We start from the raw sequence: 27,173 nt of genomic DNA on the forward strand, positions 1-27,173 counted from the left end.
CAACACTGATACAGCTGAAGACAATGTGGTCAAAATAACCTTCTATTTACTTCAAAGTATTTTTCAGACTTCTTGGTCTCCCAAATATCAATTTACTTTCTGGTAAAAGCAATTAAACATGTTGAAATCCCTTTTTTATGGTATTGCCAGGACTGGGGTGCGGTAATCATGCCTTTACACAGGTTTCTGTGTTTTCAAGCCATCTTTAGGGAAGAGGAAGTGATTTTATGATTTGATCTGTGGTAAGGATCAAGAAGTGCTGTAACACAGGAATCACTGTCTTTCTGTTACAGGAAAAAATAAAGAACCAAGTTAATTCTTAAATACAAAGGAATCATTTTATTCCATTTTTCCAAGTATAGTTGGTTCTCCGTATCTGCAGGTTCCACATCCACAGACTCAACCAACTGCCGACTGAAAACTTTAGGGAAAAAAAAGCCAGAAAGTTCCAAAAAGCAAAACTTGAATTTGCTGTGCATTCCAACCATTTACATAGCATTTACATTGTATTTACAACTATCTACATAGCACTGACATTTTATTAGGTATTATAAGTAATCCAGAGATGATTTATACAGGCTTAAAATACTAGGCCACTTCCTATAAGGAACTTGAGTATCCTCAGATTTTGGTATCCGAGGGGGTCCTGGAATCAATCCCCTGCAGTTACTGAGGGATAACAGTAATAGTTATACAGTCCATGATGAACCATATCGGCATCTTTGTAGTTTAGTTTTGGTTTTAAGAGAGAGACTTTGAAATAGCTAACATATGAATCCAATGAAATGTGGAAGAGATAGCCTAAAACACACTATGTAAACATGACACTCATCAGAGTCGTATATGGTGGTAGAATAATGATGTCAATGATATTTACCGAGTGTTCACTGACATCCGGCAATGTTTTAAATGCTTTTCACGTATTATATCATTTAATCCCCTCACCAGCCCAAGGAAGCAGGAATATTATCCTCATTTTACAGATGAAAAACCTGAGACACAAAGAGGTTAGGTAGCTTGCCATAAGCGGCTGAGCCAAGACTGAAACCCAGGAAGTCACTCCTGAGCCTTCACCCTTAACCATGCTCTAGTGCATTGCAGGTATATTCAAGAGAGTAGAAAACAATTTTTAAATTAAAAAATAAAAAAGATGCTCACCCTGCATATGTCCGTTGATACAAAGATTCTGGATCCAGACTTGCAGCATCCACAATTATCGCTTCATCGAAATTTTTCAGAATTTTAACACTGGCTTTTTTCACACTAGACTACAAGAGAAATTGTGAAATTAGTAGTATGTTATTCAGGAGTCAAATCAGTCCTGGGTTTGGAATAACAGATTCGTACAAAATCTTCAGTGTTTGAAACACATGCACTTTTCACTCAACCCTGTCACTAATGAGATGTTTAACAGCAATGATTCTGAAATGTCATCTTGAACATAACTACAGGAGGGAAGCACAATACTAAAGCGTATGACACATGCGTCTATGTGGCAAATGTATTTTCCTTAATGACTGAAGTTCCAACAAACGTGCTTATGTTCCCAAAACTCCCATTCTTCCAAGCATATGTATCTTGCCTAATAAATGTAAAGCCCAACTTTTACAGGATAAACATGAATGCTTTTGATTCTCAGTGTGGCCGTGTGACAAAAGAGAAGATAAAGGAAACTTTCTAAAATGACCAGCATTCTATCTCCTACTCCTCATGCCCACAAAAAAAAAAAAAGCAAGTCATAATTGGTACTTCTGTGAAATGCGGAGGCATGGGTTGACCCAGAAATTCCACTTCTAAAAATTCAATTATAGACAGACTCACACTTATGCAAAATGACTTATACACAGGAATACTTATTGCAGCATTATTTCAAGTAACAAAAGACAGGAATACATTTAACATCCATGACTAAAGCATAGGTTAAATTAAAAAAATAACTGAACAGACACTTATAGAACACTCTATAGTAGGGGTAAAAAGGGCTCTCTTTACATGCTGAGAAGGGCACATAATTAAAAAGAAAGAGGCACCAGAATAAAAGAACAGAGAAATACTTCCATGAGGCCACTGAGGTAAGATACCAAAGTGAGATATCACTAGTAAAGAAAACCACGGACCACTACCTCTTAGGAGTACAGATGCAAAATCCTCAACAAAACACTAGCAACATATAAAAATAATTATATACCACAACTAAGTGGAATTTATCCCAAGAATGCAAGGTTGGTTTAACATCTGATAATTAATTAATGTAATATACCATAATGACAGAGTAAATCCCCAAAACCCACATAATCCCCTCAATTGATACAGAAAGAGCATTTGATAAAATCCAACAGCCTTTCATGATAAAAAACATTCAACAAATTAGGAATAGTAGGGAACTTCCTCAGCTTGATAAAGAACATTTATAAAAATCCCACACATCACAATAAATGATGAAAAACTGAAAGCTTTCTCCGAGAAATCAGGAAAAAGACAAAGATGCTCACTTTCACCACTTCTATACTGCAAGTTCTAGCCAGAGCAGTTTAGCCAAGAAAAGGAAATAAAAGGCATCTAAAGTTGATAAGAAAGAAAACTATTATTAATCGCAGATGACATGACCTTACATATAGAAAATCCTAAAGAATCCACAAGAAAACTATTAGAGCTAACAAATGAATTTAGTAAAGTTGAAGGTACAAGATAAACACACGAAAAACAGTTACATTTCTATACACTTAGTGAACAATCAGAAAATGAAATTAAGAAAACAATTTCTATTTATAATAGCATTGAAAATAATAAAATACTCGGGGATAAACTGACTCCAGGAGGTGTAAGAATTGTACATTTCAAACTACAAAACACTGCTGAAAAAAATTAAAGATGGCCTAAATAAATGGAATGATATTCCATGTTCATGGACTGTAAGACTTAATATTGTTAAGATGGCAATACTCCCTAAAGGAATCTACAGATTCAGTGTAATCCTGACCGAACTGTTAAAGCTGATCCTAAAATTCACACGGAACTACAAGGGACCCAAATAGCCAAAACAATCTTGCAAATGAAAAAAAAAAAACAAAGTCAGAGGACACACAGCTCCCGATTTCAAAACAGAGCCTGCAAACCACAGTAATCAAAACAATGTACCAGGGCTTCCCTGGTGGCGCAGTGGTTGAGAGTCCGCCTGCCGATACAGGGGACACGGGTTCGTGCCCCGGTCCGGAGAGATCCCACATGCCGTGGAGCGGCTGGGCCCGTGAGCCATGGCCACTGAGTCTGCGCGTCAGGAGCCTGTGCTCCGCAGCGGGAGAGGCCACAACAGCGAGAGGCCCGTGTACCGCAAAAAAAAAACACACAAAAAAACCCCCAAAAAAACCAATGTAGCACTGGTCTAAGTACAGACACACAGATGATGGAGTCGGCCTGAGAGTCCAGAATTAAACCCATCTATCTAAGGTCAAATGATTTTCAACAAGGGTGCCAAGATCATTCAACGGTGAAAGAGTAGTTTCTTCAATAAATAGTGCTGAGACAACCAGATATCCACATGCAAAAGAATAAAGTTGAATCCCACTTCACATAATACATAAAACTAACTCAAAATGGACCAAAGGCCCAAAACTCTTAGAAGAAAACAGGTGGGGGGCTTCCCTGGTGGTGTAGTGGTTGAGAGTCCGCCTGCCGGTGCAGGGGATGTGGGTTCGTGCCCCGGTCCGGGAAGATCCCACATGCCGCAGAGTGGCTAGGCCTGTGAGCCATAGCCACTGAGCCTGCGAGTCCAGAGCCTGTGCTCCGCAATGGGAGAGGCCACAACAGTGAGAGGCCCGCGTATGGCAAAAAAAACCCAAAACAAACAAACAAACAAAAACAGGTGGGTATGGGGAGTAACTACTTAATGGACACGAGGCTTCCATTTGGGATGATGAAACATTGTGGTGATGACTACACAATACTGTGAATATACTAATGTCACAGAATTGTGTACTTTATAATGCTTAAATTTATGTTAAATGAATTTTACCTCAATTAAAAAAAATTGTATTTCTAAACACAATGAACAAGTTGAATGAGATTGGGAAAACAATTACATCTATAATAGCATCAAAAAGAATAAAACATTTAGAAATAAATTTAAGAAAAGAAATACTGAATTATACTTGAAAACTACAAAGTATTGTTAAGATGGCAATCCTCACCAAATTGATCTGTGGAGTCAAAGTACTCCCTCCCTATCAGAATCCTGACTAGCTTTGTCATAGAAATTGACAAGCTGACCCTAAAATTCACATGGAATTGCAAGGGACCTCACACAGTCAAAACAATCTTGAAAAAGAACTAAGTTGGAGGGCTCTCACTTCCTGATTTCAAAACTTATTACAAAGCAACAGTTACCAAGACTGAGTTAAACAGATATCATTCGACTCAGCAATCCTACTCCTAGGTATATACCCAAGAGGAATGAAAATCCATATCCACACAAAAATTATACAGTAGCATTGTTCATAACGGCCAAAAGGTGGAAACAGCCCAAATGTCGATGAGCTGATGGATGAACAAAGTGTGGTGTGTCTACACAGTGGAATATCATTTGGCCATAAGAATGAACAAAATTCTAATACATGCTAGAAACACAGATGAACCTTGAAAACATGCTAAGTGAAAGAAGCTAGTCATAAGGATCACATATCGTATGGTTCCACTTATATGAAATGTCTGGAATAGGCTATAGAGACATAAAGTTAAAGTAGATTATCAGTAGCCTAGGGCTGGAGGACAGAGGATTAGGAAGGTGATAGTTAAAGGATACACGGTTTCTTTCTTGGGTGAAAAAATGTTCTAAAATTGATTGTGGTGAGAGTTTAGCAACTCTATAAACATACTAAAAAACCACTGAATTATACAGTGTAAATGGATAAATTGTATGGTATGTGAATTATATCTCAATAAGGCTCTACAAAAAAAAAAAAAGAGAGAGAGAGAAAAGAAAAGAGGAGGATAGTGACCGGAGCGGGGGCGCGAGTTTCTGACCTGCTGGTAACGAGGCCTGTGCCTTGATCTGGATGCTGGTTACATGGGTTAGGTCTGCTTACCGAAATTCTTTGAGCTGTATGCAGTTATGAAATGTAGAGTTCTCTGTATATGTTATTATACTTCAACCAAAAATGTAAAAATACATTTTATGGTTAGCAGCTAGACCTTTTAAGTACCCAAATAAAAACAAAGCATTCCAGCTTATATCAAAAACGAAATGGCAACCACACTCAGCAGGTCACCTCCTATGCAACCTCAATAAGAGGAAAAGGTACTGAGGACAGACAGCCTTGTTGACGGCAAGAAAACTGCACTGTCTTAAAACTTAAGAAAATTTATCCAAGGCCCAGGGTCAAAAATTATTTGCCAATAGTGATGAGAAAATAATTATGCTATATTATTAAACTTACGGTGGAAAAAACTAGACAGAGAATATATTCATGGCTCTGCCACTTACTGTGTGACTTCAATAAAATCAATTGACTTTTTACTACCTCCTCACTCTGTTCTTGGGCATAACCCACTTTGTGTGATTTTGCAGATAGTCAGAGAAGGCCTGATATATGAAAGCACTCCAAAAAAACAAAAAAGGTTAAGGCAATGTACAATGGCATTATAGTTCAAAATGAAACCAAAAGCTCTTCAGTGAAATATTAATAAATCTAGGAGTTCACTCAATTATTCTCTAAAAGAGCATTCCAAATTTAGTTACTAAAATTTCCCAAATAATTATACAAACAACTTTTCAGAGGCTATAAATATGTCATGTGATTTGATTATTTAAAGCAAGAGCTGGGTTTCCCTTGTGGAGCAGTGGTTAAGAATCTGCCTGCCAATGCAGGGGACACGGGTTCAAGCCCTGATCTGGGAAGATCCCACATGCCAGAGAGCAACTAGGTCCGTGCGCCACAACTACTGAGCCTGCGCTCTAGAGCCCAAGAGCCACAACTACTGAAGCCCGGGAACCTAGAGCCCCTGCTCTGCAACGAGAAGTCACCACAACGAGTAGCCCCCGCTCACTGCAACTAGAGAAAGCCCACGCACAGCAACAAAGACCCAACACAGCCATACATACATAATAAGTAAATAAATGTTTAAAAAAATAAAGCAAGAGCCGCAGTGTCAAGCAGAATAATGGTCTGACATCTTTACAATATGACACACTGTTAATCATCACAAAGACTTTGGTTAGCATATATAGTAAGTAAGCTAATTTTATCACTCCTTTGTTTCTTCTACCACCTAAAAGCTACAAACGGGATCTGATGCTAAGATCTGAGCGAAACAATCCTGGCGCAGAGTCACAGGGGTCACTACCTGCACAGCAGAGCTGTCGGCCGACCCGGGGTGGGAGTCCTCAGTGGGGCCGGCAGAGCCCAGAGCCGTCAGCAAGACACCTCCTCCCAGGAACTCGTCTCCACGAACCGAATGGATAAGATCATTCAAATATTTATAATAAAGGTTGCTGGACAAAAAGCCAGGCAAAAATACCTGAAGAGAGGATACAATTTATTTTAAAGTTGAAATCAAATACACTAAAACTTTATTTTACAACAAAATTTTACTTTCAATGCTACCAGTTAGCACACATGATTTTACTCCTCTTACACTCCAAGTATTATCCCTTTGTACACAGTTTACATTGTAACTAAAACTACAATGTGTACAATTTATAGATTTTTTCCCTCAGAAAACTTGCCATGAAACTACTGAATGGACTTGATTATCTAGACTTCTTAGATACCAGGGAGGGATCTAATTTGAAGCTACATTTTTCTTGTTTGTTATAAATATTGAAGTCTTTGTGTATATACTGATTTTCACTTTTGATCTGATTTCCTTAAGATAAATTACCAGGAGTGTGATTACTAAGTTAAATGATATGAACATTTTAGCTTTGATAAATGTGGAGGATGCATCACTAGCATCATCAAGGCATCGGTTTTGACATGGGCTTCCCAACACTGGGTTCTGTCTTTTCAAATAGTTGTTAAATAAATGTCTAATGGTACATGGATACTTTTATTTCCATTTAAAAACTATTAATGATGTTAAGTTCCCATCTTTATTATTGGCATTTCCTATTACCAACTTTTCCTACAACTGTAAATATTTACGTCTGTGTTTAATATGTGCTCTCCTTATAGACAGAGCTCCAGGAGGGCAGAAGCCATGTTTCTTTTTTAGTTTACCCCATAACAACAATACCTAGCAGAGAAATACTCAAAGTATTAGGGAACGAAGCATACGTATCTTTTTACCATGTACCTACTTGATAGTACTCTTAAAAATTAAAATTAGTATAAGTTCCCTAGATACACAGTTAGTAAGAAATATTTTTACATTTTGTTTTTCTCTGTATTTTAACTTTATTACCCAGAAAGTTTACATTCTTTATATGATACATATCTTGAACTTTTCCTTTAAGATCAGAAAATTTTAATTTTAATCATGAAAAAATTATCGACCTTGGACAACAGCCGACAGTCTATCCAGTTTACTACCAGCCTTTCAACGATTTTATTTTATTTTTTTGCGGTACACGGGCCTCTCACTGTTGTGGCCTCTCCCGTTGCGGGGCATGCGCTCCGGATGCGCAGGCTCAGCGGCCATGGCTCACGCCACTCTGCGGCATGTGGGATCTTCCCAGACCGGGGCACAAACCCGTGTCCCCTGCATTGGCAGGCAGACTCTCAACCACTGTGCCACCAGGGAAGCCCCGATTTGATTTTTATATGTAACTCCTCCATATTCCTGAAATTCAGTTTTTATGTGTGGTATCATGTGGCAGTGCTTACTTAATCCCTTTCCACCTAGATGCACATGACACATATGAGCAAAATAACCTCATGGGCTTATCCTGGGCTCCTGCAATTCCTAGTAAAATCTGCTTTAGTTCATCAGAAGAATAAATGATTCACAAATTCCAACACTTTATTAAGCAGCTATTAGTGATACTCTGTAAGTGATCATGATACAGAAAATTAGTGCTCCAACCCTGTTGGAGAGTTTTGGTGAAATATTTGGATCATCCCTAAGCTAACTTTGCTCAATACTAATTATCTAAAAGATGTTATAATCACAGTAATAATAGCAGTTAACATTTTTTAATGCTTACTGCTTACATTACTAATAAGCACTCTCCACGTCGTACCTCATTTTTATCCTCAAAATAACTCTAAGTATCTGTATTAGCCCCATTTCACAGAGGAGGAACATGGCATTAAAGGACTTCAGTAGCTGCCTGAAGTCACTCAGCCTGTGAAGGTTAAGATTAATACATACCAAGTCAGACTCAAAGCCCCCGCTCTCATCACTGCTGCACTGCTTCAACTTTCCACTGTTCTGTTTGCTTTTTCCCATGTTCTATTTTCTGGGTTCCACCAGTTAAAAACTTCTTGTAGTTTAATGCTTTTCAAGTTTTGGTTACCTTCTCCATGGTTGTCCAGGCCTGACGTAACGGAGTGGTGAAACAGTTAGGGAGTGGCCCACCTTCCCTGCAGATGTTGGATTCAATTTCCAGTCGTACAACATCATCAAATCCAAGAGGATGTGTGGCCTGGAGGGAGAAGTACCTATGGCAGAAAGACAGCCAAAGTAAACCCCAACTTCACAGCAATCATAAGCAATTTCTGGCACCTACACCAGAGAACCTTCTATGAGGCTCCTGCAGACCTAGGACTATAGAGCTGGGTTGATGACAGCCCTGCTGCAACCTGTATTCCCACCGCCGAAGAGATACCTGAGCCAACGTGCACCCCTCCCTATCTGCCTGCCATCATCTTCGGTTCTTGTTTAAGATTTTCCAGGTCAGGTTACAACTGAGGCAAAGAAACCAATTGTACACGTTTAATGGGCACCTAGTCTCTGTTCAGTGCTTGGGAGAAAGAAACAAATTTAAAACAGGGTAAGACATAGGCATGTCCCCTGGAAAGAGAACAGAAAAGATCCCTGTACAGGGTACAAAGGAGAACATACCAGCATAACTATGTGGCATACAAAACATACATGTAGGAATTCAAAACAAAATAGCATTGAGGGTGAAGTGGATGAATTTGATGTATTTAAGTAGAATAACAGGATTTGCTAATGAAAGGAAAAGGAGTAATCAATGATAACTCAAAGATTTCTAACTTCATAGGATATAATGCAACTGGTGTTTTGGTAAACTGGTTATAAACTGAATACAAAAAAAGCATTAAAAGCAGAAAAACATATATGTTGTCTTTTGAGCATTCTGCGGCTTCTAACTCCTGTCCATGATACAAATACAGACAGGCTGATGAGGCATGATATTAAAAAGTAAAGATAGAAAAACAAATAAGCAGGAGCTGTTAAAATGACAGTGCCGGGAGGATGTCACACAGTAATCTTCATTTAAAAATGGCTCCCAATTTGAAAATGGGATCCAGTGGGAAAACAGGGTCTCAGCTCTGCCTGGCACTGAGCTCCAGCCAGGACCTTACCACTGCCACTCTTCTATTCCAGCAGGAGAAAACTATTCTTTTATCTTGTTATCAGTACTTTCTTAACAAAAAGTGAGTCTCCCATCATGCAACAACTAAGTTGGCAAATTTTCCTCCACAATTTGAATTTTGGGACTGCCCAGACCTTTTTTTGGGGGCTGTGTTGCGCGGCTTGTGGGATCTTAGTTCCCCAACCAGGGATTGAACCCAGGCCCCGGCAGTGAAAGTGCGCAGTCCTAACCACTGGACCACCAGGGAATTCCCTCAAATTTCTAAAGGTAAATGCTTGCTACATTAACATCCATATAACAATGTTTCTTATATAATATTTTCCCACAAATATATTGCACAAAAATAAACACTGGACAAACATTAGAATTGCATTCAAGTTCTGCCACTAATTTGCCCTGTGACTTGGAGAAGGTCACTACCCCTGCAAGCCTTAGTTTTCTCATCTGCAAAATGCGAAAATCAAACCAGCTCCCTAATCTGGCTATTCATCAGAATCAGATTCCTGGGTCACACCTCAAACCTGCTGAATCAGAATCTCTTAGAGAAGAGGACTGGAAACCTATTTTTGACAAGCTCCCAGGTGACTCTCATGCCGACAGGAGCACGGACCAGCCCGGTGATGTTCGGGAACCACTGACCTAGATGCTCTCAGCTCTCTCCCAACCCTAATATCCCATAGATTTTTCTCTGCCTCTCAAGTTATCTTCTTAGCAAGTGCTCACAGATACAAATAACACATTTCTTTATAGAACAAGAAAAGTTAGATGAAAGGGGCGACAGACACAGTTTTCAATTCTGTTCACTAAGATTGTGCTGTCCTCTCATTTTCAGTGAAAACTAATGAATAACTACTCTTCACCAAGTAGTTAATCTGGCTGAGCAGACTTGCACCAGAAAACATGGTATACCCCACACAGACATTTAAGACCCTTTGCAATAGATTCCAGCTAGTTTCATCTTCTTCTGTTCCCTTGACCAAGTGTCAATTGCGCAAAGTTTCTATGGCGCTGCTCGTACCGATGACTCTGCCAAGAGTGTCCTTCCCCGCTAGCAGAATTCAATCCATTCTTCAGTCGCCAATCAAATCTCCCTTCTGTGAAGCCCTCGGTGACCTCCACCAACATCGTCTTGCTTGCCACACACAAGCCTCCCCCTGCCCCGCCGGCAACTTATTCTAAGAACCCCCTACTCTGAACACACGAATGAAAAGCAGCTCTTATGCGGCTCCCTGTGAGCTCCCTGGCGGCAGAGACCAAGGTGACTTCTGAAATATGCTTTAAGTACTCAATATTCGCAGAAAGCTGGATGTGTCTATCACCAAGACTCACTTGTCATATAAAATCATGGCGTCGTTCTGTGCCTCCTGCCCATCATACTGGCCCTTTTTGGCAGCAAGCTGAGACTGGAAGTTGTCTGCTGCCAACCAGAACTGTAGGATATTCACTGCGTCCTCTTTCTCCATGTACTGGGAAGGAAAAACACAAAAGAGGAAAATCAGGCTATACACAGATTTCTCTCACTATCTCTCGTCTATATCTAAGCCCCAACTATTAAAATACACGACATAAAGAAAAAAAAACCCACAAAAGAAACCCCCCCACCCCAAAACAGGTCCACTTGTTCAGTTAATGCCAGTCTGCAACTTACAGTCATCTGAGATTGAATAATTTTTAAATATTCTTTTAGGGGGAGAAAAACAAAAAAAAACCTAACAACAACAACAAAAAGCAACCACTACACAGCTGAATGCAAACTTTAGTGAACTGGAGTAAAAATTAAAGATGGATTAGTGGTTCCTCGCTGGCAAACATACAAAAGGTAAACCAACCAGACCAAATCTTTTATACCTGATCATTTCCACCACTCCACGCGGCCATACTAACCTGAACAAATGCTGACTTAAACTTAAGGCAAAGAGAGGGAGTGAAAACACAAATTAGCTGAATAACTGTATCCTTGTCAAGAGGCAGGATGCAAGTGTGAGTCTAAGTTACTGCTTTGTGAGACCGGGAATCCTCTTATCTCGACTTAATAGTCATTTGCTTTGCAACAAAACAATTTCATTTGCTGAAGCCTAACAAATCCCATCACTCTACACTGTATGCCTCAAAGAGATGAATATATACTCATTGCTTGTTGCAAATGCTTCAGTCCGATCAAGGGCAATCCTATCAAGTGGCTAAAGTAAAATGAAGACAGTAGGAAAATATTTACTTTTCCTTCTCTCTTCTAAAGTCTGCTCTGCAAACACTTATGCACTGGAATCAAGTATCAAATTTCGTGGTTTTAAAACAGCTCTAAATAACTAAAAATCTGCATTCTCTTATAAGCAGTTTAATTAGGTTTTTCAAAATTAGAGTTACTTTACTTTGAATTTTCATGTTCTCTTTAGTCTGACTAATGCCATTCAAGTACTCTTGCCATTAGATACAACTTAAAACAGTAATCACAGTACTTAAATCCACCTGATCAGTTTGGAAATGATTTGTGTCTTCTATGTTATTCCCTATAGACAGGGCCCAGCACGTACAGCTCAGAGGCTGGAATGCTCTAACAGAGTGTGAAAGGAAATGCAGACTTTACCTCAGAGAAATAAAAGAGGGCTGACTCACAGAAGAGAATGTCAGCCAGGTAAACAGTTCCACTGGTCAGCACTTCAATCTGGTATTTACAGAAATGGTGACTTCGCAGAAACTCACTAAAGTGCCTGCACGTGGACGAAAAGGTAAAGTTTGAGGGACCGACCGAGGAAAGGGCTCATCTGGGAAGAACACACTCTTTCCCCACTGTGCTACTGCATCTTAACGGCCCAGGTCAACGTGACCTCCCTTCCCATGGCGCCTTCCTGATTCCTCTCCCTGTAAGTAATCTCTCCCACCCCTTAATGACGTGCAGCTCTCCTCTGATAGCTAACTCACGCTACCTCGTATTACAGTAAGCAAAGAACATGCCCTATTTCTCTTATTAGGCTGTAATTTCCTTCAAAGCAGGCACTACATCCAAACTGTGCATAGCACGCTTTTCATAAATGTTACATGAAAGAATGAATATGGAGATTTTTTTGAGGGCATGCAGCAATAATTAATCTAAGAAAACTTTGGAGGCAGTTTCAACAAGTCTATGTGGATTTAGTAATATGGCATCCATTAAGCTTAAAGCATGCACTAACAAATCAGGATATCCACCTGAAGACATGCATTGTTTAAATAGATAAACCAATTACTATATCACACTACAGTCACAATCACCCCTAAGGACTTTGGAATTAAAAATAAATTCTTTTAACTTAGGAAATACTAACGTTAAAAATAAAAATCTGTTTTATTTTTAATAGAACTCACATAATTTATATTTAAAAGAAACCATTACCCAAGATAGTCTTAGGAATGTCTATAAGATCCTGTAAACATTCAAAATATTTAAATCCTCAAAGATAGTTTGGTTTTACTTATTCCTGAGGCTGAACCCGAACTACCCAGAATGCACAACGTGGAAATATGAAATCGACATACTCGTGCTCCATTGCACTGAAGACTATGGACTGTGCTGAGACAAAACAGTTGGGATCCACCTGCCCATCTTCTCCACAAATCTTTGCTGTAAAAGAAATGGTAAATAATTTTTCTCTAAATCCAAACTATACACATTTGTAAATCAAAGTAGGAAGTACCTGTAAAGGCATAAAGATGAGCAGGTTTTAAGTGGAATTAAGAGAAAATACAGGTGTACAGCTGATTTTGAGGTAGGGAAGGTCTTTCTAAGCATAAATGCAAAAGCACAAATCAAGAGTCAACAATATAAAATTAACTTCTATACCTTAAAACACCCCCAAAACAAAATAAAAGGGTAAACTGGGGGAAAAAATTTGCAGCATATATGACAGTTTATGAATGACAGATTATTTTCATTCATGTATCAAGAGCTCTTACAAACTAACAAGAAAGTCTAGAAAGAAAAATGGACACGAAGAAAAATTCACTAAAGAACAAATACAAAATGGCCAATATAAAAAGATATGCGTGCTCACTAGTAACCAAGTAAATATAATTATAGATTAGAAGGAGGAGGCACACCACCTTCTGTCTAGTAGCTTGGCACAAAATTGTTTTAACAATCCATAAGCTTAATTGTTTAACGATACATATGCTTGGGCAAGGGCATGGGAAAACTGACACGTGTGTTAGTGGGCATATAAACGGGTATATCTTTTTATGGGGGGCAATCTGGCAGTTTCTAGCATAAGCTTTAGAAATGAACATACCCTTGCAATCAGCAATTCTATCTCTAGGGTTGTAACCTAAGGAACTACAGATTTGTGAAAGAATTATCTGTTTATCAAAATGTTATTTGGTAGAAATTTTAAAACATAAAATGGGCTAAAATTAGGAACTGTCTAAATAAACTGCAACAAATCAATAAGCTGTTTACTAGCTAGCTCTTAAACATGGCTGGAAAAACCCCACCATGATGGCTGGTTTCACTTCAAGTTCAGGACCTTAGTGGGACCTTCATGAAACCCAAGGATCGTGCTACAGTTACCTGGTCCATTACAGCACACCTCCTCTCTCTGTAGACGTCTTAGCACCTCTTTCTCTACCCTCTTTGCTGATGACTTGGAAAACAAGCAATCAGAAAACAAATTCCATCCACTCCCACCACCTCTACCAACTTGCCCGCATCACTGACTCTGCAATCTCTCCTGCTACTACAGATGAACTGTCCTCGCTCCTATCTGGAAAACTCTAGGAGTACCGGGTCCCATCCTCTCTTACCTCCTCAAGGCACCTGTTCTACAGCAACTGCCCCCTCTCCCTACTGTATCAACTTCCTCCTACTGCCTCATTGTCACCAGCTATGAACTGTTTGTATGTTATACATATATATGTGTTTGTATACTGTCATACACCTTACATGCTGTGACACGTCACCTTAAAAACAAAACCCCAAACCACTGTCCCTTGACTAACACCCCCTGCCAGCTCACCTTTGAGTAAAATGCCTCTAACAGTTGCCATACTTGCTGTCTCCGCTCCTCCTATTTGCTTTTAAGACGCCTCCAGTTAAGTTTTGTCCCTAATGGTCCACTGTAATTAAGATGCCCACCACTGCCAAGTCCATCCCACTCCTGGTATTCACCTTACTTAACCTATCAGCGCGAACTGCCATCTTTGATCACTCCCTTCCTCCCAGAATGAGTTTTTCACTTGGCTTCCAGAAAAAACTGCTCTCTTGATACACAGCTGATGCAGGAAGGCCTCCACTACTGGCTGTTTCTTCCAGATGTTAGACCCGCCACAGCACCCAGTCCTCAGACCTCGCGTCCTCACTCACCACACTCCTCCAAGGGATGTTACTCAGTTTCATGGCTCCAAACCCAACCATAGGCTGATCACTTCCAAACATACATCTCCAACCCGGACCTCTCTCACGAGCTCCTAACGTTAACATCCAACTGCCTACTTGGTGCTCAGCATTTGGATGTCTGAAACCCAAACTCCTGATGTTCCCCTTCAGCCATTACTCCTGCATCTTCTTCACCTTACAAATACTCCCCCAGGTATGCAGGTTTTAAAAAAATGAAGTCGGGGCTTCCCTGGTGGGGCAGTGGTTGAGAATCCGCCTGCCAATGCCGGGGACACAGGTTAGAGCCCTGGTCCGGGAAGATCCCAAATGCCACGGAGCAACTAAGCCCGTGTGCCACAACTACTGAGCCTGCGCTCTAGAGCCCATGCTCTACAACAAGAGAAGCCACCACAGTGAGACGCCCACGCACCACAACCAAGAGTAGCCCCTGCTAGACGCAACTAGAGAGCTGGCGCGCGGCAACGAAGACCCAACGCAGCAATCAACCAATCAATCAATAAAAATAAAACTATAAAACTTCTAAAAAATATATTGTTAAAAAAAAAAAATGAAGTCATGCTTGATTCCTTTTTTCCTCTCACACCACTCACTTCCAAACCATCAGCACCTTCTGTCAACTGTACCTCCACAATATTTTAAAAATTCCACCACTTCAAGGATTTGTGGAAGATGGAACAAGCAGTGGAAGCACAGTTTTGAGGTCAATCTAATTCCCCACATAAAAACAAACAAATTAAATAGCAACACCCAAAACCCAGAGATAACATCTACAACAAAACCAGGCAGGTGGGATACACAATAAAAGCTTAAGTGGAGGCTTCTTCAAACTGTAACTTACTTGAAGTACAGCTATATTAAAATATTCCAGCTTGAAGAGGAGACAAATAATTAGGGCAGGATTCAAAAGAATGAGGCCCAAAGAGGAAAAGTGAGTGGTCTAAAGACACAGAGGTAATTAACATTTTAAAACGCATAGTAATACACACTGGAATGGAAACTTCTTGATCATTAAATGTTATCAACTTGATCCTTCAGATTTTTCCCCTCATGGGATTACATCGTTAATTTGATAAAGTTTAAGGAAAGGAAAATTAGAACTGCAGTGACACTTCATTTTAAAATGTCTGACTCAAAACTCTCCTTTTCTCACCTACCCCAAACAGTTTAGTTATCAATTGGTACAAACACCCAGTGGAATTACTAGCCAACCAATTCCTCAAATAGCCAAATGCTAATCTGTTCGTACACCTAACAGTTATTATTAGGCACAGTTGGTCTAGGAAAGTCTAAAAGATGGCAGCAACAAATTTTCAGATAGAAATAGAGGAACTACATAGAAAACCCAAAATCCCACGACAACATCTGCAACAAAACTGGGTGAAAACTCCAAAATACAAGCAGACGGGGACAGCCACCAACAGCCACAAGACCCATGTGTCACAGGCTCTGCCAGGGAGAAGAAAAAGGAAACAATGGGGGCAGCACCCGGCAGCCTGAGGCAGACAGCAGGTGTGCCCTGGAAGTACGCGGCCAGTTCAAGAGGCTCAGCTGAGACCGGGAGGGGCTCTGCTGTCCCCAATGACTGAGGAGAGACCGAAAGAGCCCCAGGCTGGGTCGACTCTGCTAGGAGCAGAATAATAGGCTTTCATTCAGAAATCAAAAACACTTAATTTTTGTATTAAAAACTCAAAACTTAGTGCTAGGACTTGATGAGAGTATAATAAATATCTGTTCAATGAATAAATCAACCACTTGTATCTGTGATTACAGGTGCACCTGAAGTCTTTCTGATACAACATAGTCAAAGCTTTCAAACATTTTTATTATGACCTACAGAAAAATATATTTATGTGACTCAGTATATATATGTACATATGATGGAAACAATGTTCTGAAGTGGTGTGTATTTGCCCTTACTACTGTGAAGCACTTTGATTTTTCCAGTCTGGTCTTTTTTGGCAGGGGGTGAGGACCTATGAGGAGACTGGTCCTAATCCAGAGTTTGAAAAACACTGCCGAATAGCATACTAGTTACCATGTAGGGGTCTGGTTTCAAGTCCTAACTGCCGTGTCCGAGCTGTCACCTTGGGCAAATTACTTACCTTCTCTGTGCTTCCTCACTTATAAAATAACAACTGTATTTATGCTGCACAGTTCTTTAGAAGATTGAATGAGTTTGTCAATGGGAAATGCTTAGAATATTGTCTGGAACACAGCAAGTACTCAGTAAACATGTGCTACTATTATTCAAGTCAAAAATCTCATAATTTGGGTCCAACAAGTAAGAGGGAAACTTTTGAAGTGAGCTACAATCAGATATAATAAAGTACCCTGAAAACAGACAAGGAAGGTATATGTTGAATTACATGTTCATGAAAAATTCTCTTAATAATAACCAAATTTTTTTTTGATGCCATAGCTTCAAGCACCGCTTACCTACGATGTCATTTCTCATTGCTTCTGTAATTGGTATTGGTTTAGCAGCATCTGGAGATATATATTTGGTAAAAGTATTTACTGCATCTTGTTCTATACCTGCAAGGTAAGAAGGGGACAACTTCAAAAATCAAAAAGCAACTTGGACCAGTAACGGACCATATTCATGAACAGCAAGGTTTGTTTGCCGTGTGCCCAGGCACACACACACAAACATATCTTTTATTACAAATAAATATCTCTGTAAATATACTTAGGACAAAACAGCCTCCATGGTAACGTTGCTTCTGCACTGCTTGGTTCTTGGAGCAGAGGAGATACATGTGACCCCGTGGCCCTCCTCGCCTCAGCTCACAAGCTGATGAGTAACAGCAATCGCTGTACCCATCCTCTTTCCATCTCTCCTCTCCAAAGTCCTAACCTGAAGGACTTACATAGCGGGAGCTCAAAAATCATTTTTAAATCTACATTTTACATATTCTACCAAATTTCATATTCATGAATACATTCATTTGACCTTCAACAACCCTGGAACGTTAAAACAGTGAATCTCAAACTTCCTAGTCTTGGGACTTTGAAATCTTAAAAATTACTGAGGACCCTAAAGAGCTTTTGTTTATGTGAGTTTTATCTATAGATAGTAAGGTATTAAAAATTAAAATGAGAAAAAATTATTGTTTAAATTAACAATATTAAATCTGTTAGAAGTTAACATAAATACTATTTTTTACAGAAAATAACTGTTTCCCAAACTGAAAAAAATTAATGAGAAGAGGGCATCAATTTACATTTTTGCATCTCTATTCGTCTTGATAACAAACTGTTAGATTCTCAAATCTGCTTTGGCATTCAATCTGTTCTGCTTTTTTGTTTTGGTTGAAATATACTGTGCTCTCATGATATGAGAAGAAATGTATGTATGTGTGTGTGTGTGTGTATATATATATATATAGTGTGTGTGTATATATATAGTATGTATGTGTATATATATAGTATGTGTGTATATATATAGTATGTATGTGTGTGTATATATATATATATATATATAGTATGTATGTGTGTGTATATATATAGTATGTATGTGTGTATATATATAGTATGTGTGTGTACATATAGTATATGTGTGTATATACATAGTATGTATGTGTGTATATATAGTATGTATGTGTGTGCGTATATATATATAGTATGTGTGTGTGTATATAGTATGTACGTGTGTGTATATATATGTACAGTATGTGTGTGTATATATAGTATGTATGTGCATATATATAGTATGTGTATGTGTGTGTATATATAATATGTATGTGTGTATATATATATAGTATGTATGTGTGCGTATGTGTGTATATGTATAGTATATGTGTGTATATATAGTATGTGTGTGTATATAGTATGTATGTATATATATAGTATGTATGTGTGTATATAGTATGTATGTGTGTATATATATATAGTATGTATGTGTGTGTACATGTGTGTATATGTATGTATAGTCTTTGTCCTGGTTCCTGGCACAGAGCTCCTAAAACCCTTGCAATTTCCTGAGTGGCAGGGGCCAGAGCAGCATCTTTTGTTATTTATAATAAGCCTCTGATTTCAACCAGGGGAAAAGTTTATGGTAATGAGGTGACTCTTGTAGAGTGGGGCTGGTTGCCAAAGAAGCAACCACGGAACTTCAGCCCCACTCCCCAACCTCTGGGGAAGGTGGAGGGGTTAGGGACCATCAAGCTAATCACCAATAGCCTATGATTTACTCAACTGGGCCCACGTGACAGAACCATAAAACCCCTAAATGAAGTGGTTCAGAGAGCTTCTGGGTTGGCAAATGTATCCATGTCCCGGAAGGGTGATGCACCCCAACCCCACAGACAGAAGCTCCTGCACTTGGGACCCTTCTGGACCTTGACTTATGTACCCCTTCACGTGGCGGTTCATTTCTATCCTTTACGATATCCTTTATAATAGACAAATAAACATAAAGTGTTTCCCTGAGTTCTCTGAGCTGTTGTCGCAAATTATTGAAAGAGGAAGGGGTAGTGGGAACCCCTGATTTATAGCTGGTTGGCCAGAAGTACAGGTGACAACTTGGGACCTGTGACTGGCATCTGAAGTGGGGGGACAGTCTTCTGGACTGAGCCCTTAACCTGGGGGGGTCTGCAATAACTCCGGGTAGTGTCAGAATGAATTAAACTATAGGGTACCCAGTTACTGTCCACAGAGAATTAGAGAATTGCTTAATGTGGGAAACCCACATATTTGGTGTCAGAAGTGTTATGAATAGAGAAATGGTTTTCTTTTATTTATATGAAGAATAGCTGGCCTCAGAGATGTGTAATTGGGAAAAGGAGTATTTTAATAGCTTTCTGAGATAACTGTGGATATATTCTTCTTTGATACTATACCAAAACTTGAAAAGTGGTAGTTTCTTAAAGGTTAATTAGAAGGTGGAATCTGAAACCATATAATGAACTTGTTGTATTCTGTTACATTAATATCTATTGGTCTATCTCCCATGTTTAAAGAGTCTTTTACTCATGATTGATTTTATAGCATCATATATTTTCAAATATTGTAGAAAATACTGGTTTGCTGACTTATGAAGATCTTACAAATGTTGATGCATTGCATCATACGGTATAAAAAAATCACATCATTAATATCACAATGATCTTATCAGAACACTCTATAAAGCTGTTAGAGCACACGGTGGTGAATAGAAGTTTTCCAAATTCTAAGTTTCACTTGTAAACTTAAATTTTACCACTGGGCAACAAATACTGTCAGCTGTTTTCCACGAAATGACACCGCATTTTATGGGGCCAGAATTACACTGATGCCAAAACTAGACAAAAGCAGTATAAGAAGACTACAGACCAATATCCATCTAAACAGATGCAAAAATGCTCAACAAAATATTAGAAAATCAAGTCCAGCAACATATAAAAAGACTAATACACCACAACCAAATGAGGCTTACCCTGGGAATGCAAGCTTATTCAATATTAAAAAAAAAAATCAATGTAATCCATCATATTAACAGACCAGAGAAGGAAAACCACATGGTCATATCAAATGACACAGAAAAAACATTTGACAAAATTCAACACCATTCATGATTCAAACAGCAACAACTCTCAGTAAACTATTAAGAGAAGGGAACTTCATCAACCTGATAAAGGGTATTTACAAAAACCCACAGCTAACCTCACACTTTATGGTGAAAGACTGAATACTTTCTAAGATCACGAACAAGACAAGAAACTCAAGCAATCTACACAAAAGCTCCTAGAAATAACAAGTGAGTAATAAGGCCACAGAATAGAAGGTCAACATATAAAAGTCAATCATATTGATATTTCTATGTACTAGCAATGAAAAACACTAGAAACAAAAAATTTTTAATCATACTATTCACAATAGCACCAAATAACAAAACACATTAAGGATCTGTATGCTGAAAACTATACAATGTGGAGGAAAGAAATCAAAGACCCAAGTAAATGAAGACACACATCATATCTGTGGATTTTAAGGCTCAATACAGTTAAGACATAAATTCTCCCCAAACTGACTTATAGGCTGAACACAACTCCAATAAAAATCCCAGCATGGTTTCTTGTAGATATTGACAAGATTATTCTAAAATTTATATCGGGGGCGGGGGGGGTACTTAGAATAGAAAAAACAATTTTGAAAAAGAACAAACTTGGAGGACTCAAACTATCCAATCTTAAGACTCACTACAAAGCTATAGTAATCAAGACAGTGTGGTACAGGTAAAGGAACAGACATATACACCAATGGAACAGAACAGAGAGTCCAGAAATAGACCTACACAAATATGGCCACGGTACGAAGGCAATTCAATGGCATAAGAGTAGCCTTTAACTAATAAAGTATGGAATGATCCATATGTGAAAAGAAAAAAAAAAAAAAACTTGACCTAAGGGCTTCCCTGGTGGCACAGTGGTTGAGAGTCCGCCTGCCGATGCAGAGGACACAGGTTCGTGCCTCGGCCTGGGAAGATCCCACATGCCGCGGAGTGGCTGGGCCCGTGAGCCATGGCCGCTAAGCCTGCGCGTCCGGAGCCTGTACTCCGCAACGGGAGAGGCCACAACAGTGAGAAGCCTGTGTGCCGCAAAAAAAAAAAAAAAAAAAAAAAACTTGACCTAACCACCACAGCTTATATCTCACAGGAGAAAATCTTCATGACCTTTGATTAGGCAAAGAGCTCTTATGCATGACTCCAAAAGCACAATCCATAAAGGAAAAAAGTTGATAAATTGGACTTAATCAAAAAAGTCCTTTTGGTCTTTGAAAGATACTCTTAAGAGAATGAAAAGTCAAGCTATAAACTGGGAGAAAACATTTGCAAGTCACATAGCCAATAAAGGTCTTATAACCAGAACATATAAAGAACCTCAAAATTCAACAATAAAATATTGGGAAAGACTGGAACAAGTTACCGAAGATACAGATGGCAAATATGCACATGAAAAAACATTCAACATCCTCAGACATTAGGGAAATGCAAAGTAAAACCACAATGAGATACCACCACACATCTATCAGAATGGCTAAGAAACCCCGCAAATAAACAAAAAGCTGATTACACCAAGCGCTGGCAAGGAAATAAAGCAACTAGAACTCTCATATATTGCTGCTGGGAATGCAAAATGGTGCAGCCACTCTACAAAACAGTCTGGCAGTTTCTCATATAATTAGACACACATTTAACACATAAATCCACTACTAGGTATTTCTCCAGAGAAATAAAAACTTTTGTCCACACAAAAACCTGTACACAAATGTTTAAAGCAGCTTTATTCATAATCAAAAGCTGGAAACAATCCAAACGTGGTTCAACAGGTGGATGGATAGAACATCCATACAGCGGAACTTAGCTATAGAAAGCAATGACAGAAACAACATGGGTAAACTTCAAAGCCATTATGCTAAGTGAAAGAAGCCAGTCTCAAAGGCTACATACTATATAAATTCACTTATATGGCACTCCAGAAAAGGCAAAAAAAAAGAGACAAATAGATCAGTGGTTGTTAATTGCTGAGATAGAGGGTTTAACTACAAAGGCGACAGAACTGTTCTTCATCTTGATTGTGATGTGTGGAGTTAAAGAAACCTCAGCTAAAGTTGGAGTGGGGACAGGCCTATAGGGTGAGCTCTCACACCCCGCGAGGCATCCTCATTACCCCAAACAGGAAGAGACCAGCACCTATGTCTCAACACGAAGGTGTTGTCTATTCTATCATCCAGCAGGAAGAAGAAAACTTTTCTCTGCCCCAGGGCAGCCTAGCCAATCAGACACTGTAGCAGCCCAACCAATGAGAAGGCTCCACACTTTGGACCCCCCAGCTTCCTCTGATGGTCTCCGGTTACTACCGGCGCCCCAGCTTTTCCATATAAAAAAAGCAAGCTCCCCTTCTCTGGATTTGCCTATGGTCCACCACAATTCGCATATCTCAAACTGCAATTCTTCTGGCTATTTCCAAGTAAACTTGCTTCTGCTGGTAAAATGACTGGCTATTATATTATTAAAGTTAACAGATGACAGTTACAGGAATCTATGCATGTGTTAAACCTCACGTACACATCAAAAGGTGTCAAATTCATTGCATGCAAAATTTTTAAATAACAAAAAATGAAAAACTAGTACTCTTTTAATTACTCCACTGCTATTGAAATAAATTAACACCAAAACAAAGACAGTTTCCAAAAACAATAAAGTGTATTACAATCAAAGAAACAGACTTTGGACTTTCATTTCCAGAAACAGGCCTCACTAGATGTTCAAAGAAACACTTCCTAATACTGAATTCTCCCAAAATGCTTTTGAAAACTACATCAGAGGTTGTGGGAAATAGTGAGAAACAGAAACAAGTACAAGCAGGCTCCTTATATGAAAGCTTTGGGACCACTAATATTTTAGCATTCGGAATTTGAGGTTTTTACAGAGGTAACGCACTGTGTTTATATATACCATTAAAAAAAATTTTTAAGTCTTTATTGAATTTGTTACAATACTGCTTCCGAAGTTGTAACCACTGGACTCCCAGGGAAGTCCCTATATATACCATTTTAATACCCCAGCAGCATGTGAGACGATCGCATTCATGACTCTGCAATAAGCTCACGTCCCTTCAGGTCAAGTTTTGTTCATTTAAAAAACAACTTGTGATAGGCAAAGCTTTCTGGATTTCTGGACTGCAGACAAGGAATTGTGGACCTGTAGGAGTCAGTACAAATCAAGATGGGCAAAAGTACAAGAGAGAGGGCATTCACCTGAGAAAAACCACCAACTCCAAGAGACTTGAGGCTTGCACTTTCAAGGGCAGCTGCCCAGGGCCCAAACAGGGTAGATTAGACCAAAACCAGGCAGAAGGCCTTAAGAGTTTAGGGCCTGGAAAACCCAAGACAAAAATTCAGTTTTAAGCGATAATGGGATAGTAATGAAGCTGGCCCCAGAAGTATGGCAAAAGCAAATGCAGGGGCTTCCCTGGTGGCGCAGTGGTTAAGAATCCACCTGCCAGTGCAGGGACACGGGTTCGAGCCCTGGTCCAGGAAGATCCCACATGCCGCGGAGCAACTAAGACCGCATGCCACAACTACTGAGCCTGTGCTCTAGAGCCTGCGAGTCACAACTACTGAACCCACGTGCCACAACTACTGACGCCCGCGTGCTTAGAGCCCATGCTCTGCAACAAGAGAAGCCACCGCAAATGAGAAGCCCGTGCACCTCAAGCAAGAGGAGCCCCCGCTCACCGCAACTAGAGAAAGCCTGCGTGCAGCAACGAAGACCCAATGCAGCCAAAAATAAATGAATTAAATTTTTTTAAAAAAGCAAATGTAAATACACTCTGCAATAACGCAATTTAATCAGAGTCCTCAAAGAATTACCAAAGATAAAAATCCAAAGACATATATTCACAGCCAAAACCCGTTAAAATCACAGGCTACCAGGAGTGTGAATCTGAAGAAACAAATAAATGCTGATTCAAATACACAAAAACTGGGATATTGGGCTTCTCAGATAATGAATATATGTTTAATAAATTTAAATAAATAAAAAATAGGATCAAAAGTGGGATGGAGGGCTAAAGGACTAAGAAACTAAAAAACGACCAGGCAAACCTGAAGAAACAACTTCTAGAAATGAAAAATTCACTAACTTTTAGATTAAAATAACATGTTAAAGACTGACTCAACAGCAGGTTAGACCCATTTTAAGAGAGAATCAATGAACTAAAAGATCTGAAGAAGTCACCACCAATCTGAAAAGGCTATACTATGTATGATTCTAACTACATGACATTCTGGAAAACGCCAAAACTGTGGAGACAGGAAAAAGATCAGTGGTTGCCAGGGTCAAATCAGCAGGTATACAGAGATGAACAGGTAGAGCACAGAGGATTTTTAGGGCAGTGAAAATGTTCTGTATGACACCATAATGACAGTTACATGTCGTTATACATTTGCCCAAACCCAGAGAACATACAATACCAGGAGTGAACCCTAAAGTAAACTACGGACTTTGGGTAATTACGACGTGCCCAGGCAGGTTCACTGATGCCAACAAGTGCTCCACTCTGGTGGGGGATATTCACAGTGGGGGAGGCGACGCAAGTGCGGGGGCAGAAGGGTACAGGAAATTTCTGTACCTTCCCCTCAATTACGCTGTGGACCTTAAAACTGCCCTCATAAAGTCTTCGTAGAAAAGAGAAAAGAAAAAAACACACAAGGAAAATCCAGAAAAGAAATCATCTAGACCCCTGAGAAAAGATAAAAGAGAAGAGGACAAGCATGGATTGGAAGCTGTCTAATCAGAATTCCAGGAGGTGATAATTGAAAAGTGAAGAGCCTGTAATTTCCAAACGAACAGAAAAGAGAAAGAGGTGCTGTTGTTGAGATGCCAGGGCTTTAATCCCAGCTCCCACCTGCTGTGTAACCCCGGAAGTCTCCTCCACCTGCCTAAACCATGGCTTTCTCACATGTAAAACGGGGTAACTGCCTACCTCACAGGGATGCTGTGATTATTTCATGAAATCCAAGTACCCCCCTAGCACAGAACTCAATTAATGTCACCTGCTGGCAATTAAAAAATAATTTTATCTGCAAACTACAGTAAAATAGTAACAAAACTAAGACTGTGGCAGGGCTGAAATCAGCCTATCTGGGTAAGGATCTGATTTCAAAATCTGTGGAAGGGAAAAAGCAGCATGACCCCTGACCCTTCTTCATTTGTTAATTCTGCCAACGTCTTTCTTAGAGGATCCAATCACTGTAGACAGCCCTTCTGTTCCTTTTTCATACACTGACCCTACTCCAGGGCACTACCCAAATACTCCCAAATCTGCAAGTGAGTGTGGGAGAAAATTATTCCAACCCTTTTATTCCCCATCTCAAGTTTCACTTTGTAAACAGATTCAAAATTTTTTTTAAAAATACACAACAAAACAGGATAAAGAGAGACAAAAATCACACACTTACTTTTCATTAATTTTCCTGATAATTCCTTTAGTGGAGAAGAGGGACTATTTCTACTGGCTACTATAAGTCTGGAGGATTCCTGGGTTTCCACGGAACCTCGATGAGCTCCTGTTCTGGCAATTTCCAGGTGGAGAGAATGGGCACTGTCACATTCCTGGGAAAGCAGCAAGTGATTCTGAGTGTTGCTAGTTCTATTATTCAGGTCAATTCCTTCCAACTGGGCTGAGCTAGAATCCTCCACTCTCTTGTCAAGAGAGTCGGTTACAAAAGCTGCTGTAGTTTCGTGCTTTTTAGAAGGAGAGACAGGTTCAGCCAGTGAGCTCTGCTTCACCGTGTTCAGACTGTGTGCTCTTATTCGGGACCAAGTTGTAGAGTGAAAACTTTCAGCCTCTAACCAAAACTTAACCAAATGCTCCATTCTCCGAAGTTCCATGAATTGAATGAAATAAGGGAGGACAACAGTGTCACGCAAGACTTGTTCAAGGGTCTTTGAAAGACTTGATTTGGTCTCTTGAGTCTGGTAGTCCAGACAAGATCTGCCTAAAAGAAGCAGAAGAGTCAGCAGTTCAGTAACAGACAACAACCGCCAAAACGTACAATAAAAATATTTAAACAACTCAACCTCATTAAAAATCTCAGAAACGCAAATTAATAGAAGATAACATTTTTGCCTGTCAAACTGAAAAATGTTTTTTTAAAAAAATAACAAGCACTAACCAGGGCATAGCAAAACGGATGATGAGAATGTAAAATGGCAAGACCTCTTTGGATTTTCAATCCAGTAACTCCATTTCTAGGAACTTATCCTGAGGAAAAATTGTGGACGTGTGGATATAGCTAGAAAGATGTTATGAACTCTTAGCATTATTTATAACAAAATAAAGAGCTAGCTCTGCGATTTTATCTTGAAAAATAAAACCAAACTTAATAAAACTTAATAGAAGTTTATTTTATAGTTAACTAAATTTAGGTTATGATTATAACCACAAGCTAATTATCAGAATAAAGAAAAAAAAAATTTTAACTTTCACAGCATGACATAAAGAGGCTCATTTTCATAAAATTCACTGAGGGCTTCATCAGTTTTTCAAAAGGGCTCTTCTTAATCCTTTGATGTTTCTTCTGAAGCACTTCGTGTATCATCATCCTTGCTAACTATCCTACTGTCAATGTTAACGAGTCCATCTCTACCAACACCTCTTTTCATGAACTTCAGGAAATCCCGATCCATTGTAAGACTTTAAGCACTTTTTAAAATCAAACTTCTAATTTTGAGATACTGGCAGATTCATGTGCAGGTAGAAGAAGTAACACAGAGAGAACCTGTGCACCCTCTACCCAGTTTCCCCTATGGTAGCACCTTTC

The 27,173-nt window shown here is 39.3% G+C and overlaps 1 protein-coding gene across 6 annotated transcripts in view; it reads right to left on the minus strand.

Annotated features, from left to right (window-relative positions):
• The window catches only part of AKAP10 (A-kinase anchoring protein 10), a 54,381-nt gene that overhangs the window by 12,328 nt on the left and 14,880 nt on the right, over positions 1 to 27,173 (minus strand). For 4 of the 6 annotated variants that reach the window (XM_060133121.1, XM_060133120.1, XM_060133118.1 and 1 more), the window contains 8 exons: positions 25,809 to 26,348; positions 17,301 to 17,399; positions 13,013 to 13,097; positions 12,084 to 12,207; positions 10,829 to 10,965; positions 8,453 to 8,597; positions 6,340 to 6,513; positions 1,159 to 1,268 (listed from right to left, as the gene is read on the minus strand). In XM_060133121.1, coding sequence (XP_059989104.1) covers positions 1,159 to 1,268; positions 6,340 to 6,513; positions 8,453 to 8,597; positions 10,829 to 10,965; positions 12,084 to 12,207; positions 13,013 to 13,097; positions 17,301 to 17,399; positions 25,809 to 26,348 — 1,414 coding nt within the window. The remainder of the gene's footprint in view (positions 1 to 1,158; positions 1,269 to 6,339; positions 6,514 to 8,452; positions 8,598 to 10,828; positions 10,966 to 12,083; positions 12,208 to 13,012; positions 13,098 to 17,300; positions 17,400 to 25,808; positions 26,349 to 27,173) is intronic. The other 2 variants (XM_060133123.1, XM_060133122.1) reach the window with 1 other exon arrangement.

This window comes from Lagenorhynchus albirostris, chromosome 20 (assembly GCF_949774975.1).
Source record: "Lagenorhynchus albirostris chromosome 20, mLagAlb1.1, whole genome shotgun sequence".
Lineage (NCBI taxonomy): Eukaryota > Metazoa > Chordata > Mammalia > Artiodactyla > Delphinidae > Lagenorhynchus > Lagenorhynchus albirostris.